The 18,767-nt window shown below is 41.3% G+C and overlaps 1 protein-coding gene across 5 annotated transcripts in view; it reads right to left on the bottom strand.

Annotated features, from left to right (window-relative positions):
• The window catches only part of tmtc1 (transmembrane O-mannosyltransferase targeting cadherins 1), a 65,260-nt gene that overhangs the window by 39,802 nt on the left and 6,691 nt on the right, over window positions 1-18,767 (bottom strand). For 2 of the 5 annotated variants that reach the window (XM_034525867.1, XM_034525872.1), the window contains exons 2-8: window positions 17,409-17,586; window positions 16,765-16,860; window positions 15,442-15,515; window positions 13,421-13,597; window positions 2,905-2,979; window positions 2,653-2,734; window positions 1,864-1,967 (exon numbers count right to left, since the gene is read on the bottom strand). In XM_034525867.1, the coding sequence (XP_034381758.1) occupies window positions 1,864-1,967; window positions 2,653-2,734; window positions 2,905-2,979; window positions 13,421-13,597; window positions 15,442-15,515; window positions 16,765-16,860; window positions 17,409-17,586 (786 nt within the window). The remainder of the gene's footprint in view (window positions 1-1,863; window positions 1,968-2,652; window positions 2,735-2,904; window positions 2,980-13,420; window positions 13,598-15,441; window positions 15,516-16,764; window positions 16,861-17,408; window positions 17,587-18,767) is intronic. The other 3 variants (XM_034525868.1, XM_034525869.1, XM_034525870.1) reach the window with 3 other exon arrangements.

Raw genomic sequence — 18,767 nt, 5'->3', positions numbered from 1 at the left:
CAGGGGGATAAAAGAGGAAAACAAGGGGGAAGAAGGTGAAGTTCAAGCCCCTAATAACCTGTCTTTAATTGTTGGCTAATGGCACAGTGGGCACCATAGTAATTTGGTGAGAATGCTAAGTTGTGTCATCTGCAAAGTTATATGCAATCTAACTAGCATAGACAACGTATACAGGTTGAATAGTAGATGCCCCAGAACAAGTTATGAAGAAAATTTGGACCTCATAATCAACTTTAAAAAGCCATTTCATTTTTTTCTACCTGCACATAGAAGCAGGATGGATAGAGTGAGGACACACTGACAGTCACACAGAGAGGTGATACGGCAATACTGGAGGCTCAGCTAGACTTCAGGGAGCAGAAATAACGAGACAGGAAGGACAGAGAGGGAAATGGGAATTTGGTATAAATTTCCCAGGTGGCTATAGGAGAGAAGAGCTATTTTCCTTTGACGCTGTGCTATTGACTGACTCAATGATATGCTGTCTCACCGATTACGTCGCCATGGTATACCAATTTGGTCACCATCACCGGTGTCACATTGGGCCACATGGACTTTAGAAAATAATCTTTACCGTGATCAACACACACACACACACTTTGTTTTTTGGCATACAGACAGGTACAAGGGAGACACAACACGAGATGAACTAAGCCGTTCCTTTTCGTAGCGAAATCTTTCCGTGCCCATGTTAACAGGTCAGAGCAGCCACACAGCATGCTGAACCGCTATGGCTCGTACACATGTGGTGTCCACACACTGCATTGTATATGCAGTTGGCACTGCTACTGTTTCCATTGTCTATTTTTTCTGAACCGTGGTAAATGGACCTATGATTGTACAGCGCTTTTCTAGTCTACCGACCAACCAAAGCGCTTTAACACTACATGATATCATTCACCCATTCATACGCTGATGGGAGGGGCTAAGGTGCCACCTGCCCATCAGGACTAACTAATATTCATACACTCTAGGAACAGCTGTAATGTAATTCACAGTTTGGCTGTGGCTGAGAGGTGCTACACATGTTGATATAACAAAAGAAGTACAAGGGGATGTTTTTCTAAAATGTTCCTTACTGCTGAGATCCAGGTTGCTCAGCAATACAGTTCACTCACAACTCAAAACACCACCGTGCTGTTACGAGGCTACTAACTGAATGAATCCTTCATATGGACCACCCCTAACTGCCGCCAGGGATCAAACAACCAACCTTTTGAATATTCTTTAATCACTTAACTCCTGAGCTATAACCAATTTTAGGTACAAATGTGACTGGAACAAGAACAAAGAAACTGATGGTATAAACTGATGGCTTCATTACTATATGGTTTGCTTGGCCCCATGAATTTATACAATATACGCATAACGTGGTCCTCGGCCTCAAAGTCATCGTCACAATCATTCACGTGAACGGCAGTGAAAGTGCTTGATTTATAAATCATACATATAACTACTGATGGTGATGTGGCTCCAAATATTAGTGCAAGTATGATTATCAGCTAATATAATCCCCAAATCCACATGCCTGCTTTTTAAAACTTTAGTTAAATTCTTGACATTTCCAGTTTAAAAAACACAAAATTAGATTAAATTATTATTTATTTATTCAATTTGTTTTAGGCATAACTTTGTCAGTTATTTCCATCTTCTAACTAACTTGTGAAAGCCAAATACACAACAAGGCTGATGATAAAGTGCCATTGTACATTTATGGCTCATTATACAATAATCAATGCAATCTCTGAAATAGGTGAATTTGAATTGATATATTTTAACATTGAAACGCATTTTATCTGGGAAAAAAAACAGTAAAAAAGGGAGAAGCATAAGCTTTCTTTTGTTTGTTTGTGTGTCACAAACCTGGTAAGCAGGTGTGGAGAGAAGGAGGCAGGGTTGTCCTGTTCAGAGAACAGGGGCATGGATCCTCCCATCAGCCACAGCCTGACCGACATGATGATCACCACCTGGAGGAGGGAGGGGAAAACGTAAGAGTTCAGTCACAATGCACGATTAGTTTCCCGTTTACAGGACTTCAAGCAAGAACACGTCCTGTGCCTGAAATGTATTTTAAGAAAAGAATGGAGTGAAGGGGAGTTCACAAAATGAAGAATTTATTTAATTGAAAATTGACATGTCTATTATCACAACTGATACAAATAAAAAAACAATAACAAATTCAGGGCTTAACAGTAAGGGTTGCCATTGGTAACCACTTTGCTCTCCTGTCTGCCTGTTTCTCTAAACTAGGGGCAGGTGTACCAACAGGACCGTCATTTACAGTCAGTGATACACTGACTATGGAAAAGTACTTCATACAAACCCCGCTTCAAAGCACCCTTTGAATCCTGTGATTATGACAGCTAAATGGCATCTTGTATACTACTTACAGTGTACAATACAAACAATTACAAATTGGAAGCAAATATTGAAGTATTATTCTACTAAAAACCCAACAGGGCTTTACAACATTTCAATGTAATATTTTGCAAATCTTTTTCAAATAGTCATCATTTTTAGCTGTATTAACATGCAACAATAATGCAACTCAGAAAATGGCAAACAGTAATGGTAAGTATATACAATTGGTAGGCAATTGACTTTAGCACAATGATAGTACTTTATAATATAAATGTAACAAAAACATCTCACATAGCCAGAGATGAGGCAGGCTCGTTTGATGAAGGGGCTGCAGATGTGGTGGAGGTCCGTGAATCTGGAGCCGGACAGGTGACTGAGGGCCACAAAGACAAACAGAAGATCAGTCAGACCTTTTCTGTGGGCTTAAGTCAGCACTTGCACGGTCATCCAATCAGAAGTACTTAAATAGCTCACCTCCTTCACTGTGATTGCTAACACACAAAACTCTATTTTTTACAGTGTATACCAGAGCAGAGCCCTCACAGGTATGACAGGTTTGTAGGGGGATTAGGGCTGCTGAGCAGGTAGCGGAGGTAGTCACAGAGCTGAGGCCGACGTCTGTGTGAAAAGAGACAGCCGACAGTGTGTAACGTTTTAATGATATTTTACTTGTGCACCGCAACCACCATAAAATTAAAAAAACGCACGCAGCTAAAATACGGCAACCTTGAATGACAGCAAGATGGGAAGAAAACAAAGTGCAGGAGCTCCTTATTCTCCGAGCAGAGGACGACATCAACCAGCATATAACAACGATGGATGGATGCAAGTCGCTGCCTGACGCCAACACTGTTGCGTTAATTGTCACAACTCTTATGCTCCTGTGATGACAGTGTGTTCTGAAATCATCTGTGTGAAAGAGGCTACCATTTCTAATGATGATGCTGACAGGAACAAGACACATTTTAAGATTTCATTGGAATGCCCTTAAAACAAGCAGAGAACACTTGGTAGCTTCCTCTGTGTATGACTTGGTCCAAAAAGCAAATTCAAGCAATCTAGATTATAGTTCGAACATAAGCAAGATGGTTAATTGTCTCTGACAGAGACAGAACTGTGAAACTTGTGAGAGGGGAAAAACACATCTCAACATAATAAAAAAACAAAGTCCCCTTTCACATGCTGTTCTCTCAGCCCTTATTTACATCAACCTTACATCAATCAAAGATGATATTTATTTGCTTGATGTTTTTAAAGATTACTGTGGTGGCGGGGACATGGTTAGGCTCAGCAGCGTAGGGGAGTGGCTCAGAGAACTCGATCATTGTGCTGGGGGGGAAACACTACTGTTACAACTACAATTTTTGTAGTGGAAATTTATCATATTGTTATGTTTAAGGAGTTGTATTGCTGAATTGAAGACATGAACTAATGTGTACAAGACTTTATTAAACCTTTTTTATGTGGGAGAAAGACAGACAAACTGTCAAACAATTGGAAGAATGGATAAAAGTGGGGTTTCCTGAATAGGGCAGTTTTAGCCTACAACAATTGGCTCAACTCAAACTTGGAACAGAGAAAAAGTCAGGAGAAAATGAGATGGTGTCCAAAAGGGAAAGAAAGAAATGTAAACCGTTTAAAGCCGACTGGAAGGGATTTAGTATGTGGAGAGAGGAAGCAGAAAGCAGGGGAAAAAGGAGAAAATAAAATGCATTCATGGAAATGGATGGGAAAAGGCAATGCATTGCTAAACTTTATCCTTCTTTTTCTGAAGTACATGGTCTTGTGGATTCTGACCTGGACTCTGTTCCACCACCATACACTCCTTAAGGGGAAAGCCATCCAACAATCAGTCCAAAAGAAAGAACGGAGAGCTCTGTTGAACCGACATCAACATGAGACGAAGGAGGACATGGGAAAGAACCCGACCCCATACACAAGCAGCCTGCCTTTCCTACCCCCAAGTCAATATAAAAGTTAGGTGTCAAAGAAAGCAAGGATGGAGTTATGTAGCATGTTTGAACGGCGAAGAGGGAATGTGAAGAATAAGGGAACAAAGATGGATGGATGATGGGGGGATAAACTGATGCATAATGCATGTTGGAGGGAGAAAACCAGGCAGAGACAGAAAGAAATATTGGAAATTCAGCATAACAACTTATACAACTTTGCTTCTTTCCAGTCTGTGCTTTGTCGCCTTGCAGGTTTCCATGTATCGTGGTTTTATCTGGACCTGACACCCACTGCTACTATCATTATTATTAGTTGCATTGGTATTAAATTATTATCATTGTTATTCTACTACATACCCTGTTGCTATTATTATTATTGGTAGTTGCATTTTTTTTCATGCCTACTACTCTCTTTACATATGTCATATGCATTAGATGTGTTGTAACTGTTACATTGTTCATTCTGTACACATCTATTGTAATCCTGATAGAGGGATCCACCTCTGTTGCTCTCTCGAAGGTTTCTTCCCCTTTCACCCTGAAAGGGTTTTTTGGGGGGAGTTTTTCCTGAACCGATGTGAGGTGCCGAGGTTGTCATGTGTACAGATTGTAACATCCCACATTCATCCCACTTTGGATGGAGCAGATCTCATTTCTGCAAATTTGAAGCATTTCAATAGCGGACTAAATCCATGACAACCCAGAGTTCAGAACAGGAAGCAGAGTTGTAGTCTGCAGTTCAATTAAAGCAGTTACCCACCCAAAACTCGAGAGACCGTATCTGCACCACAACCACTTTAATTAAATCAAAAGTAACCAGAGTAGTTATAGAAAATAACCTCATGAAAGTTAACACCAACGCTAGAGTGCAACAAAACAGGCTAATTAAATGTTAACTCCTAAATATTACATCTGTCATCTAAAGCTGTATTAGTAAAAAATAATAATAATAATGCATTTAATTTATATAGCGCTTTTCATAATACTCAAAGAAACTTCACATAATTAAAACATCCTAAAAGCTAAAAATAAATAAATAAGAATAGCTAAAATACGGGTAAAACAAATAAATAGGGACTTTCTGAGTCGCTCGGACCCTGATAAGAAAACAAAAACAAAACAAACAATCACACATTAAAAGCAGTTCTGAACAGGTGGATTTTGATTTGCTATTTGAATGAGGAAAGATCAGTGCAGTCTCGGATGAGTTTGGGGAGAGAGTTCCAGAGGGAGAGGGCAGATATGGAGAAGGCTCTGTCACCCCACGTCCGGTGCTTGGTCCTATGTGGGATGGACAGGAGATTGGCATCAGAGGAGCGGAGCCGACGGGATGGAGTGTGGTGGTGGAGCAGGTCGGTGAGGTAGGAGGGGGCCTGATGGAGTGTGGTGGTGGAGCAGGTCGGTGAGGTAGGAGGGGGCCTGATGGAGTGTGGTGGTGGAGCAGGTCGGTGAGGTAGGAGGGGGCCTGATGGAGTGTGGTGGTGGAGCAGGTCGGTGAGGTAGGAGGGGGCCTGATGGAGTGTGGTGGTGGAGCAGGTCGGTGAGGTAGGAGGGGGCCTGATTATGGAGGGCTTTGAGTGTGAGGAGAAGGATTTTGTATTGGATCCGTTGTGGGACGGGGAGCCAGTGAAGGCTCTGGAGAACAGGGGTGATGGGATCACGGGAACGGGAGTGGGTGAGCAGGCGAGCAGCAGAGTTCTGGATGTATTGGAGTTTGTTTAGGATTTTGGAAGATGTGCCATAAAGAATACTATTGCAATAGTCAATTCTGGAGGTGATGAAGGCGTGGATTAAAGTTTCAGCAGCAGATGAGGAAAGTGATGGGCGGAGACGGGCAATGTTTTTTTAGGTGGAAGGAGGTTCTGGTGATTTGTTTGATGTAATGTTCAAATGAGAGGTTGCTGTTAAACATGACTCAGAGGTTACGGATGTGTGGGGAGGGAGACAGAGTGGAGTTGTCAATGGTGAGGCAGAAGTTGTGACTGGTTTTGGTGAGAGATTTGGGGCAGATGATGATGATCATATCCGATTTATCACATTTGAGTTTGAGAAAATTGGTTTGCATCCATGATTTAATGTCAGTGAGGCAGTTGGTCAGAGTGGAGTGAGTAGTAGTGGTAATGGCTTTTGTGGAGATGTAGAGCTGGACATCATCAGCGTAGCAGTGGAAGAGGAGACTGTGATGAAGTATGATGTTACCAAGAGGGAGCAGGTAGAGGATGAACAGAAGAGGACCAAGCACCAAACCCTGGGGGACGCCCTGAGACAGAGGAGCAGTGGAGGAGGTGCAGTTGTTGATGCTGATGAATTGTTGTCTGTTAGATATGATTTGAGCCAGGAGAGAGCAGTTCCGGTGATGTTGAGGAACGATTCGAGGCGGGAGAGAAGGATGTTGTGGTTGATGGTGTCGAAGGCTGCAGTGAGATCCAGGAGAAGGAGAATGTTGAGGTGGCCAGAGTCTGAGGAGAGGAGGAGGTCATTGGTGACTTTTTGAAGGGCTGTTTCGGTGCTGTGCTGTGAGCGGAAACCAGATTGAAATGGCTCGAACAGATCGTTGGAAATGAGGTGGGTTTTGAGTTGTGCAGCGACGACGCGTTCCAGTATTTTTTGACAGGAAGGGAAGATTTGAGATGGGCCGGAAATTGCTCATGGTCTCAGGGTCGAGTCCAGGTTTCTTGAGGATGGGGGTGACAGCAGCCAGTTTAAGTGTGTCGGGGACTGAGCCGGAGTTGAGGGAGGAGTTGATTATTGCTATGATGAGTGGAGCAATGGCTGGGAGACATTCCTTGGTGAGAGTAGATGTTATGGGATCCAGGATACAGGTGGAGCTTCTCATTCCTGTTGTGAATGAAGAGAGCTCCAAAGGGGACACAGGGGAGAACTGAGAAAGGGGCTGAGGGGTGAATATGGGGAGGGCGGGTGGAGAGATGGAAAGGGCGGGTGAAGTCTTCAGGTTGCTGTAAATTATATCAATTTTTGTATTGAAAAATGAAAAGGAAAGAGTTGCACTTGTCGACTGTAAAGGATTTGGAGGTGTTGTCCCTGGGTTTGAGAAGCTTGTTTATTGTTGAGAAGAGAGCCTTTGGGTTGGAGGAGCCAGCGTGTATGAGGTGTGAGTAGTAGGTGGTCCGGGCTGAGATGAGAGCGTCTTTGTATTGTTGAAGATAGTCAGAGTGGGCTTGGAGATGGACTGTTAAACCAGTTTTCCTGCAGAGTCTTTCAAGCTGGCGCTTACAGGATTTCATGTGGTGGAGATCAGGAGTATACCAGGGAGCTGAGTGAGTGAATGAGACAGTTTTGGTTTTAATGGGAGCCAGCTGATCAAGACAGGAGGAGAGTGTGTTATTGTAATAATTTACGAGATCGGAGGGATTATCAGACAGTGGGAAAGGGGAGGCCGACATGGTACTGGCAAGAGAGGCTGAAAGAGTTGTGGGGGAAATAGTTTTGAGATTTCTGAAGGATATGCTGCGCTTGGTTCTTGGGATGGGGATAGGGATGCCAATGTCCACGGTGATAGCCAGGTGGTCAGAGATATTGAGGTTGAGGCTGAAGTATTGTGAGACCAGTGGAGCAGACCAAATCCAGGATGTGACCTCGGCTGTGAGTGGGGAAGTTGATGTGTTGTGTGAAGTTGAAGCATTGTAGCAGTTCCAGGAATTCTATGGCAGGTTTACATTCCGTGTCATCAATATGGATGTTAAAATCACCAAGGAGGAGAACGGCAAGTGAAATTGCACAGAGCTGGCTCAGAAAATCAGAGAAGTCAGAGAGGAAGGAGGGGTTTGGCTTGGGGGGCCGGTAAATAACAGCAATTACCAGAGGAGTCGGTAATATGTTCAAAAGAATGAATGGCAGGAATGGGAATGGTGGTTGTTTTAATGTCCTCCCTGCACCTCTGGACGAGGTTTATCTGTGTATGTGAATCCTGTGGGTGTGGTCTGGTTTAGTGAGAAATAGTCCAGGGGTTTATGCAGAGAAAATCAAGATTACTGTCCGTTATGAATTCATTCAGAATGGGGCTTTTTTTTTTTTTTTAAATGTAAATGATTTAATATCAGACAATCACATTGATTTATTGTGTCTTACTGAAACCTGGCTGAGTCCTGAAGAATATGTCAGCCTAAATGAATCAACTCCTCCAAGTCATATTAATACTCACATTCCTCACATTCCTCAAGGCACCGGCCGAGGAGGTGGTGTAGCAGCCATCTTTGACTCAAGCCTATAAATAAATCCTAAACCTAAATATAACTACAACTCATTTGAAAGCCTTGTTCTGTCTTTCACTTCCAATCTGGAAGACATTACTGGCAACATTACTATTTGTTAGTGTACTGGGACCCTGGTCCTTATTCTCAAGTGTGGTCCTTAAAACTGATAGTTATTATAATATGTATGTGGATGTCGATACTGATTGCCTTAGTACTGTTTTTTTTCTCATTATTAGATTTGATTGGCTTCTCACTGCCACACCGTTGACCTTGTTCTTTGCATTAACATAGAACATTTAATAGGTTTCCCACCCTCATCGAACTGCTAAATATCCAATCAAACCTGAAGCTAAGTCGACGGGCTGAGGCTACAGCAGAAAGGCATAATTAAATAAATAGTATCACCTTGTAAATCACAATTGTTGCCTGTGCACATGAGTAATAGGACTTAGCAGATAGATACGATAAGCAAAGCCTTTATTGATCCCCAGACGAGGAATTCAGGTGTAGTGAATGGAGTAGGGCAGGTTTTATATAGAACCATACAAAGACCAGAGGAGGCTACAGTTGTAAAAATAAAGGCCCATACTAAAGGGCAGATTAGCACATTAGGTCATTCCAAGATGTAGATATTTTGTCCGTAGAAGCTAAGTATAGTATGAGAACACATGACTGCTACAGCATAATCAGCCAACAAGGAAAGACTTTAGAACTCTGACTTGCGTAATCGTAGGCAAATTATGCATATAGTGAAGATGTGGCGACTGTGGGTCACTGGTTAGCAGGTCCGTCTTTCAATCAGAAGATCAGCAGTTCAATCCCTGGCTGTGCTAGCCCTATCGATGTGTCCTTGAGCAAGATACTTAACCCTGAATTGCTCCCTGTAGAGTGTATGATTGTAAGTCGCTTTGACTAAATGAAATGTAAAAAAAGAAAGCATCCAGTAGCTGAGTGGTGAAGATCCATTCAAAATAACCGCAATGTCACCACTTGAATTCTGGTCAGGGGTGTTTGTCTTTCGTTCTCCTTGCATTTAATGTTTGTATATCTACTCTAAATGTTTATAAAATAACATAATATACAACATGGACGATTCCTGTTCATGGTGATGAATGGCATGTGTGTCTCACAGCTTATCTACCTTCTATTAAATGGTAAACGGACTGTACTTTTATATCTCTTTTCTAGTCTTCCGGCCAGTCAAAGTCCTTTAACACTACAAATTCATACACTGATGGGAGGAGCTACCATGCAAGGTGCCACCTGCCCATCAGGACTATCTAACATTTAATTCAGTTTTCAATTCAATTCAGTTTATTTTGTATAGCCCAATATCACAAATTTGCCTCATACCCATTCATACAATTTGGGGGTTAAGTGTGATCCCGCTCACCACTGAAACAGTTGCTGTCGTGTCAACACAGGGCTATATTAGACCATTGCAAATGTTGAAAATCTATGAGCAAGAAAGTTTAGTACATTGAGTTGTCAAGTATTACATTTACTGGATTATATCTGATCAGATGATATACTGTAACTGAGGATATAATTTTTCATTATTAATAATTCTTACAATTGCGAACACAAAATGAGCAGGCCATGATTTAATATTTAAAGGAATTACAAAATAGAATTGACATCTATTGGATCTGGCTAAGTCATAGCTGACTAAAAAATGTCCACTTCTATTACTCACTTGGGAGTATGGAAGCTATAGAGATACCACATGGGGAACTGTAGTTAGCTGCTTGTGTTTTCTCGTACAAGTTTCTGATGACAATGTAATCACACGAAACCAATGGTTTTCTAGAAATAGTAAATAATGAAAGAACAATGTAATGGAAAAGTAATTTGGTTCAGTTACACAGGTGTCTAAAGCAGGGGTGTCAAACTAATTTTCACCGTGGGCCACATCAGCATAATGGCTGATTAAGTCTCAAGCCCCTAAGGGCCCCTCCAAATTAAGTATCATGTCTTGCTGGTCTCTGAATGCTGACCATTTGGCAGTAGGACATTTTTCCCAAAATTAATTAAAATTACGGATACAAGCAGACAAAAATGAGCCTCAGCCTTAGAGAGGGTGAGGAGCTCAGACATCCAGGAGGGACCTGAGAGAGCAGCGGATTACATATATATCTGGTCTGACCCCAGGAATAGCTTGAAAGCATGCTGTAGAGAGGTGCATATGTAATACCATGCTTAGCCTGTTGCCACAGCAACCCCGCCCTGGATAAGCAGAAAGAAAATGGATGGATGGAAGTCCATGTTGAGTCTATAGTTGTAATTTTGAACAAACTAGAATGACAGGGCTGCTTTGATCACAATGAGTGTTTTGAGGCTGCAGCTGCAGACCTGGATGAACTCTGTGACACTCTCCATCTGTTTTTGTTAGGACACTTAACCTGATTATCAGGAGCTGTCGATTCAGTTCTATACTGCAATTATCATTCTGTCCATCTTTGTGGGATTTGGATCAGCCACCAAACAGTACACGGACAGCTTACAACAGATTGCAGAGCAAAACACCATTCAGCCTGCCCAGTTTAAACTTGGTTGGTTGGTGGTTTATGAAAAATGTCATCCAGAGAGTGTTTTGCTGCTGAACTTGTATCAGATGCCCTGTTTCTATTCTTGCTTTGAAAGCGTCTAAATAGACCAGGTGCAGCTGATTTGTGAAAATGGTGAATTGTGAAATGAGGAGCCATCTATACAATACAGGAAGAAACCTCCAGCAATGTGGAAAGTGCCTTAAACTTGCATTATTTCTACAGGCTATCAGGGGAGACTTCTCTGGTTGCAAAAATAAATAAGTCATATTGTATGACGAGGACTCTCCTTCTCTCTTGATTTATTACATCAGTAAATAATAATAATAATTTATGGATCCCTTTATTTGGTAAATTCTTCTCTGCATTTGACACATCCTTAGTTATTAAAGGAGCAGTGGGCTGCAGTGAAGCACCTGGGGAGCAACTGGGGTTCAGTGTCTTGCTCAAGGACACTTCAACATGCAACTCTGGGGCTACAATGTGATTGATAGGTAGCCGAGTCACTCCTCTGCTTTCCAAATATGGTCACTTCTGTTCACTGATTGCAAAATACCATGATGGCCATGGACAAAATTCAAGATGGTGATGACCAAACTGCCAAACTGGAGACTTCAAAACCCCAGACCGCAAATCAATGGGGGAAGTCACAACCAATTCTTACATTCAATGATACAATACCACCTCCTTTCACTCCAAAAACTTAAATAAGGTGGCAGATAACTGGCTGGAGGGGGATCAGTAGGGAGCTTAACGTTTACTACTGGATATTGTATGTGCCATATCTCGTAAAAAAAAGGGGTACAAACGTGGGAAGATGGCAAGTATTAACTTTCTTTTAAGTGGTTACATCTGTAGTCTGATCTCGAGTGCACAGCTGATAGGTACATGTTTGCTTACATGACCAGGGTTTCAAAGTTCACTTTCTACATGAACTAGTTCAGTTCATAGTTCACACATTTTAAAATGAACTAGTTCAGTTCATAGTTCATAATTCAAAATGTTGAACTAAGTTCACAGCTCCAAAAAATGAACTAGTTCAGTTATTTTTTTCAATATGTTGCGAGCTATAATTGAAATCTCTGTCTGCAATACCGCTCTTGGCCTCTTCGCCACTCGGCGCTCTCACACTTGCCAGACATAGGGCTGAAACGTTCAGACAACACTGACGACAACAGAACGTTTTATGTTTACGTTTATGTTTCTGGCAGACCATGTTCACAACCAGCTGCATTCAGGGTCCAGCTGAGCTCGGCGTTCATAGTCTTGTTCTCAACTACATTTAAGTTCCCTGTTATATGCTTTAGCAAAAAAAACGTAGGCACATTTTTATTTATTTTTTAATTCCCGAGCCAAAATTCCCGTGGAAACTATACGGAAACTTTACGCCCCTTTGCAACCCTATACATGACGTAACATATGTGCAAGTTGTCTTATTGCTTTCTTATTCTGTCAATAAGAAGACATAATGTAGATGTTATTCATCATTATAATACATTGTTAGTTCTGGGTAATTAAAAAAAAATATAGATGATATTCAGATCCCTACATGTACTTTTGGCTACAGCCACTCGGAGGTTCAGTGAGCCCACTGAACCTCCACAAACTGGGCCTGTGGTGTCTTCTTGATTTGGTTAAAGAAGAATATAAATGCCTTCACTGAGAATCTTAAATGCATCCTGATCTTAATTCTTACAAATAAAGTTGTGATTCTCATTTTGCAGTATGTATGCAATGTTACATGGAAGTGTATATATGATATGGTAACTGGTTATGTGATTTGTAAGTATTACTATAATGTGGACTGTGAGGTTTGTTATCTAATTGATGGTCTGTAGTCTTTAGTTATGTTCAAAAAGGACAGGAGAGCCAGGGAACAAGTATTTCACTCCACTTCCACATGTGACCATACACTTAGATAGAAGGAACAAGAAACACACCACCAATTATGAAACATTGTCATTTTAGTTTTGTACAATTGTTTGGTTAAACTCCTCATTATCATCTCAATATGCTTCAATTAAACCTAAACCCAAAAATCAAATTAGTCCGATAAGGAGGTAAACGGCTGTTCTAGTATCAAAAGTGTAAAACTGGTTTCCACATGGATCAAAGTACACATCCACATATACAATAAAAATGCAGAAGAGTGCTCCTCATCCCAGTTATTTATGCACAGGAAAAAAAATGTTGATTGTGGCATTGGGCAGCTCCCAGGTGCAGAGAAGTTATATAAATAAAGTCAAGCATTTCTTAAAGCTGTGCAAGCTCAATGAACCATTGACAGATACATCAAGATTTAAAAAACGAGCAAAACATAAACGGAGCAAAAACCCTGTGTGCTTACTTGACAAGAGGCTTGCGGCATAGCACAAGGGCGTCGTAGAGCATGCACACTCCGAACACGGTGATGCCGGTCTCCTTCACCAGCATGGCACAAGTGCCCAGCAACAAACTGAGGAGCAAAAACCACACCGACACCGTGGAGGGCAGAGAGTCCTCAGAAACACACACACCCACACTCCTGAGAGACAGAAAGACAGATGAACAGGTTACACACAAAGAGGACGGCATGTGGATAAGACCAGGACTGTTCATTTAGTATAATTGTCATGATATAGGATGAATTAAATTCTTTAGCTCAATTAAGATCTGTGTCTTGGCTACAAATAGGATATTACACATTCAAATGTTCATATTCAGGCATCAGACAAAGTTACCTAAGCATTCATGCATTATAAGAAACCTTATCACAGACACAAGCAGTGCTTGAAGTTGTCATATTAGGCTGAATGACAATCTGCAGCAGGAGAGGGGGGGGGGGGTAAAGAAGGTGAGGAGTGGGGAGGAGGTGAGGGGAGGGGGGGAGGGAGGGCGGGTGAGGGGAGGGGAGGGGGGGGGGTCTTCCTTCCTTGTCTGGCTTCCTGTGTGTGTGTGTATTAGTGGACACAGAGACACACCCACATTTCCATATCTCTCCTCTGCAGCGATGACCCCACTACGTATTATAAATGAGAATCTGATATTGGCAGCAAACAGGTGTTCTAATTAGTGCAGTTTGACAGACACACACACATACACAAAGGTTGCCATAGTGATAACTTCAAAGCGACGACAGTTGCCAGGCTTAACATGGAGGGATTATCTATCAAACTATCTCAAAAAGTCAGTTAACCGTAGCTCTATTTTTTTCGCTAATATTTTTGAGGGGAAGGACGACTTGATGAACAGATACTATGACCAGTGGGACTGTGGTGTAAGAAATGTGTCGGTAGTGGCGATTTAGAAATCAAGTCAGACAGATATAATGGAGGGAAAGATTTAATGGAGGCGGATGAGGCAGAGAGGTGGACTTGCTACCTCGTTAAGGTTTCTCCTGACACATGTGGGAAACATTGTGGATTCCATCGACACATGTAAGGACCAGCACAAAATTCCCAACGTTTTGATCTGAAACAGCCCGGAAATCTTCCAAAACCTGAACAAAGAATCTAAACTGTGCTAGCTATGAAAAAATGTCCAATTGGGCAAATAAGCTCCATCCTTTTGTTAACGTTTCTAAACTTTAAATTATTTCTCTACCTTAATGTATGGAGACACAGTGTGGTCACAAAGATTAGCGTTGATTAGCGTTTTCTCTTCCGAAACCACATTCAAGTGAATGGAACAATTTCTCCATCAGGACCAAGACCTCACGCCACAAGAACAGTTTATTCCCCTCCACAGTTGAGCTCATCAACAAAGCCTGGGACCCCCACTAACTGACTCTAACATCCCCAGGACAATTTCAAACACCCTTGCACATCTTTTCTTCTCTTATTAAAATGTTTTCCCCAAATAGTATAAAACTGACAATAGCAGCAAGTCTACACATTGGAGAAACTAGCAGAATTGTTGTTTATCAATTTTCTGTTTATTGAATAATTGCTTAATAGACTAGTTATTCCATCTTGTACTACATAATTACATCTTTTTTGTATTATAATCATAGTTTTGTCCATTTATGTCTTTGAGATATTGGGGCAGGGAACACTATGACATTGAAAAAAATAAACCGTGTACCCTTTAACTATGTTAATTTGGCTTATCTGTGGGTTTGTTTTAAACATGTCTGTGCATTTAATTGTTCATGTTTCTTGATCCATCATAAATATATATTGCAAGTCACGGGGCTCCCAGATCTCAGCTTTTTTTTTGTTGAGTAAACTGTTCATTATTACAGATAAAACTGGCCAAAACTAGGGAATAAGACCCACATCTGATCACTTAATACAGAACAGAAGTAAAAAGTCTCATGTTAGTCTATGAGTCAAAGCTTGTGTGTATGTATATTGTACAAGTTCTGGGGGTGCTACAGACTCATCTTACCTGATGTAGGAGAGGAACGTCAGCAAGAACAGCAGACAGGCCAAGACATCAGCCCTGCCTACAATACCAGACACCTACAAACACAGATACACACAGATGTTAGAGATAGCTCATGTGTCTGCCAGCTCTGGTGAGGAGACTGTGTTGAATGTCCATGAGGTTGCAACACTAACATGAAATTCACAACTTGACTTTTCTTAGGATGCCCAAGCAGCCATGGAGGCAAATGAGCTGATCAGGAGTCAAAAGGCAGTTTTGGATGAAGTTTAATTTTATTTCTCTTTACATTCAAACACCACACAGCAGTTCTGCCAGTCTCTACTAGTCTCCACCTGTTCCCGTCCACAAACAAATTGAGCTCTTTTTATACCCCTGGTGACTAATTAGACCAGACCTACCATCTACAGGTCAGTTTATCTATAACAAAATATGTACAATAAATATTTACACGATTTTACTAAACCCCAAAATATTTATATTGATTCACTCCTATTTATACTTCCTATAAATAAAGTAAATTAGAATTCCATAGTTTTATTTAAATAAACACAACAACACATATCTTCACTTCCCCCTACCCGCTTCCTCCAGTTGGTATTTCCCGGCAATATAAATGGGTGCTCGGGCCCCCGGGGAAGTATATTGGACCTCTCGTGACATTAGAATATCTCTTCACAAAAACTGATTAGCGAGCTCAACTAAATCTTAGATTTTTAGTTGAGACAGTTTGAGAGTTGGTACACAGAGCCAGTCACTAGCTCTCCCAGTTACATTCAGTTCCAAGTTTCTGCCTCTTCTGGCAGTTTGACTGGGATGATGGGAGATGAGCAGGTAAATCAAATGATCTCCTTCCCAGTGGACACTTAGAGACATTATATCTGACTGTATCGTCGTCTTGCTTCCCTCACTGCCTAGTAGCGTCCCTCTCCTCTCCTCTTTGTGTCTTGGCATCTATCTGTACAGAGTCAAGGGAGCAAGCTAGCAGGAGACCTGTCCTGCTACAACCCCTGCCGCTCTTCATTAAACTCTCTCTCGCCCAATTGCTCCATTCCTCCTCTCTCTCTCCTTTCCTTTCATCGTCGTCTTCCACTTCTTTTCATGCATTTCTCCTTCTTCACTCAACTTTTTCTCCATGCTGCACATACTCCTCTGCTCTATTAATCTCATACCCTTCCCAAGGAGCTCATGCCCAATTTTTCTACAGCGCTCGTGTTGTGAACTGAGCTTTTTATAATTTCACCTCACCTGTTGGAGCAAGGTAGATAAGCTACGCTGAAGGTGTCTTTTTTGCACAGATTCTACAATTTGCGAAACTCAACTCACCACCTTTGGAGTAAAATAAAGGGATTGTTGTCCTTTGGTAAAGCTGCACCGATTCATCAGTCGCCAATTGTTAATTAAGGATAATAGCTGTATTGTCTAGGGAAATAGAAGTATTGAATCAGAACTCAGCTTCTGCAGATACTCAATAATAAATGAAAAATGGCTTCTACTGTCATTTGCTCCTGGTGTTCTTCACCACTTTTTGGAACAAGGAAATAACCAGAGTAACAAGCAAACCAACTGTAGAAGTGAGGTATTTTCTTTTTAAATAGATGCATTGTGAATCCAACTTATGCCGATGGGAAGAGTGGTTCATGTCAATTAGAAATAGAATTGGACAAGAAAATTGCAATCAGGGCATCTCTGGTTGAATAATTCCTTTGAAGTGCTCCTCAGGACCCGTTTGCAGGATGAAGTATTAGAGCTGGTTAAATGGGTGGCAGTGGGAGCAAAAGGTCACTGCTCTGATCGCAGCTATTTCAATGCAATGGATATGAAAGGTTTCAAATTTGATTAATAAAATGGAAGCCATTTCTCACCTTTATATTTTTCTTTTAACTTGTTTTAGGTAGTAACTGTTAAGATGGAACATTGAGGGTTCATCTCCTGCATGAACTCTTACAGTTTGTGTTTTTTGTACTCACGGCCTCGGTGTGGACGGGATGCACAACGAAGAGGAGTGCTGTGACAAATGCCAAACGAGAGTCTTCAAACACAAAGCGTTCACCGGTGTACAGAAGCAGGCAGGTTACAGCGCAGTGCAAACACACGTTGATGATGTGGAAATAGAGGGGTGTCATGCCGCCCAGCAGGATATTCAACCTGGCAGAGACAGAGAGTAATATTCAGTACTGTGGAATGAGATGGGAGCTGCATTTGGATTATATCTGAATCTGTGAAAGTGTTCTTGATCCTGATCCTTAGTTATTAAGGAGCAGTGGGCTGCAGTGAAGCACCCGGGGGGCAACTGGGGGTTCAGTGTTTTGCAACTAGAGAGAGCGGGGATCGAACCGGGTACCTTGTTGTTACGGGAGGACCACTCATCCCTGTGAGCTACAGCCGACCAGATGGATAAATAGGTGCAGTTGGTGTGAGTCCGTTTCCCATAAACCATAACCATCTAAAGACAAACATTGTTTTTTTTTAAACAACCTTATCGGATAACATTACGGTGGGAATCTTTAAGGTCAAAAACTTTTCCGTGATGAAGTGTCTTATTTTCCTGAACAGAATCTCAATCCAGTCAGTATAGCACCGGGAATTTAAGAGGGAAAGAGCATGATTGCTTTGAGAGAGTTTCCAAAACCAAAACAAACTGACAATTCCCTCTCCAACTAACAGAATAACAATAATCTGATACTAGCAAAATTTAGAAAAAGTGAAGTATTACAGTAATTCAGGTTCCAGTTGTCATTCATGATATTAGATTGTATTAGGTCTAGATTGTATGAGTAAAGTAGGAGACATTTTAACAAAAGTTATTTGCAAATCAATTGATTCTGTATTTTTTCAGTGGCAATGGGTAGAATATTTGAATAAACATAATTTACAGAGACTCATTTCAAACTCTCAAGTAGTGATCCCAATGGTTCGAATATATCCCTTTTAATTAGCCAGAAATGGTTTTGTGTTTTAATATTTTACAGCTTCAATCTGGAGTTAGAACAAGATGGTAAGAACATATACTGTATGTGACACTGTCAGTCAGAGTGGAATAGGAGGATTTGTCTTGCTTGAGGCTATTGAAAAGGAAAAAGGGTGAACACTTTGTTAATTATTTCATGTTTTGTAGAATGGAACAAAACCAAACATGGCTTCACATCTTAACTTCTTATCTTGGTTTGTAATTAGTTCTAAAAGGGGTCTTCTGTGAGCCCTCGCCCAGTCCATTATGTAATGGAGACTCCGGCCTCCACTCCCTCTTCTATTCATAATTTAATGAGGGCTGGTAAAACTTGCTTGAGAGAGAGCATTAACCTTCACCATTATCTCACCCTGACCGT

The sequence above is a fragment of the Cyclopterus lumpus genome, chromosome 23, assembly GCF_009769545.1.
Source record: "Cyclopterus lumpus isolate fCycLum1 chromosome 23, fCycLum1.pri, whole genome shotgun sequence".
Classification (NCBI taxonomy): domain Eukaryota; kingdom Metazoa; phylum Chordata; class Actinopteri; order Perciformes; family Cyclopteridae; genus Cyclopterus; species Cyclopterus lumpus.
The sequence above is the reverse complement of the archived record's forward strand: the minus strand, read 5'-3'. Positions and strand labels throughout refer to the sequence as shown.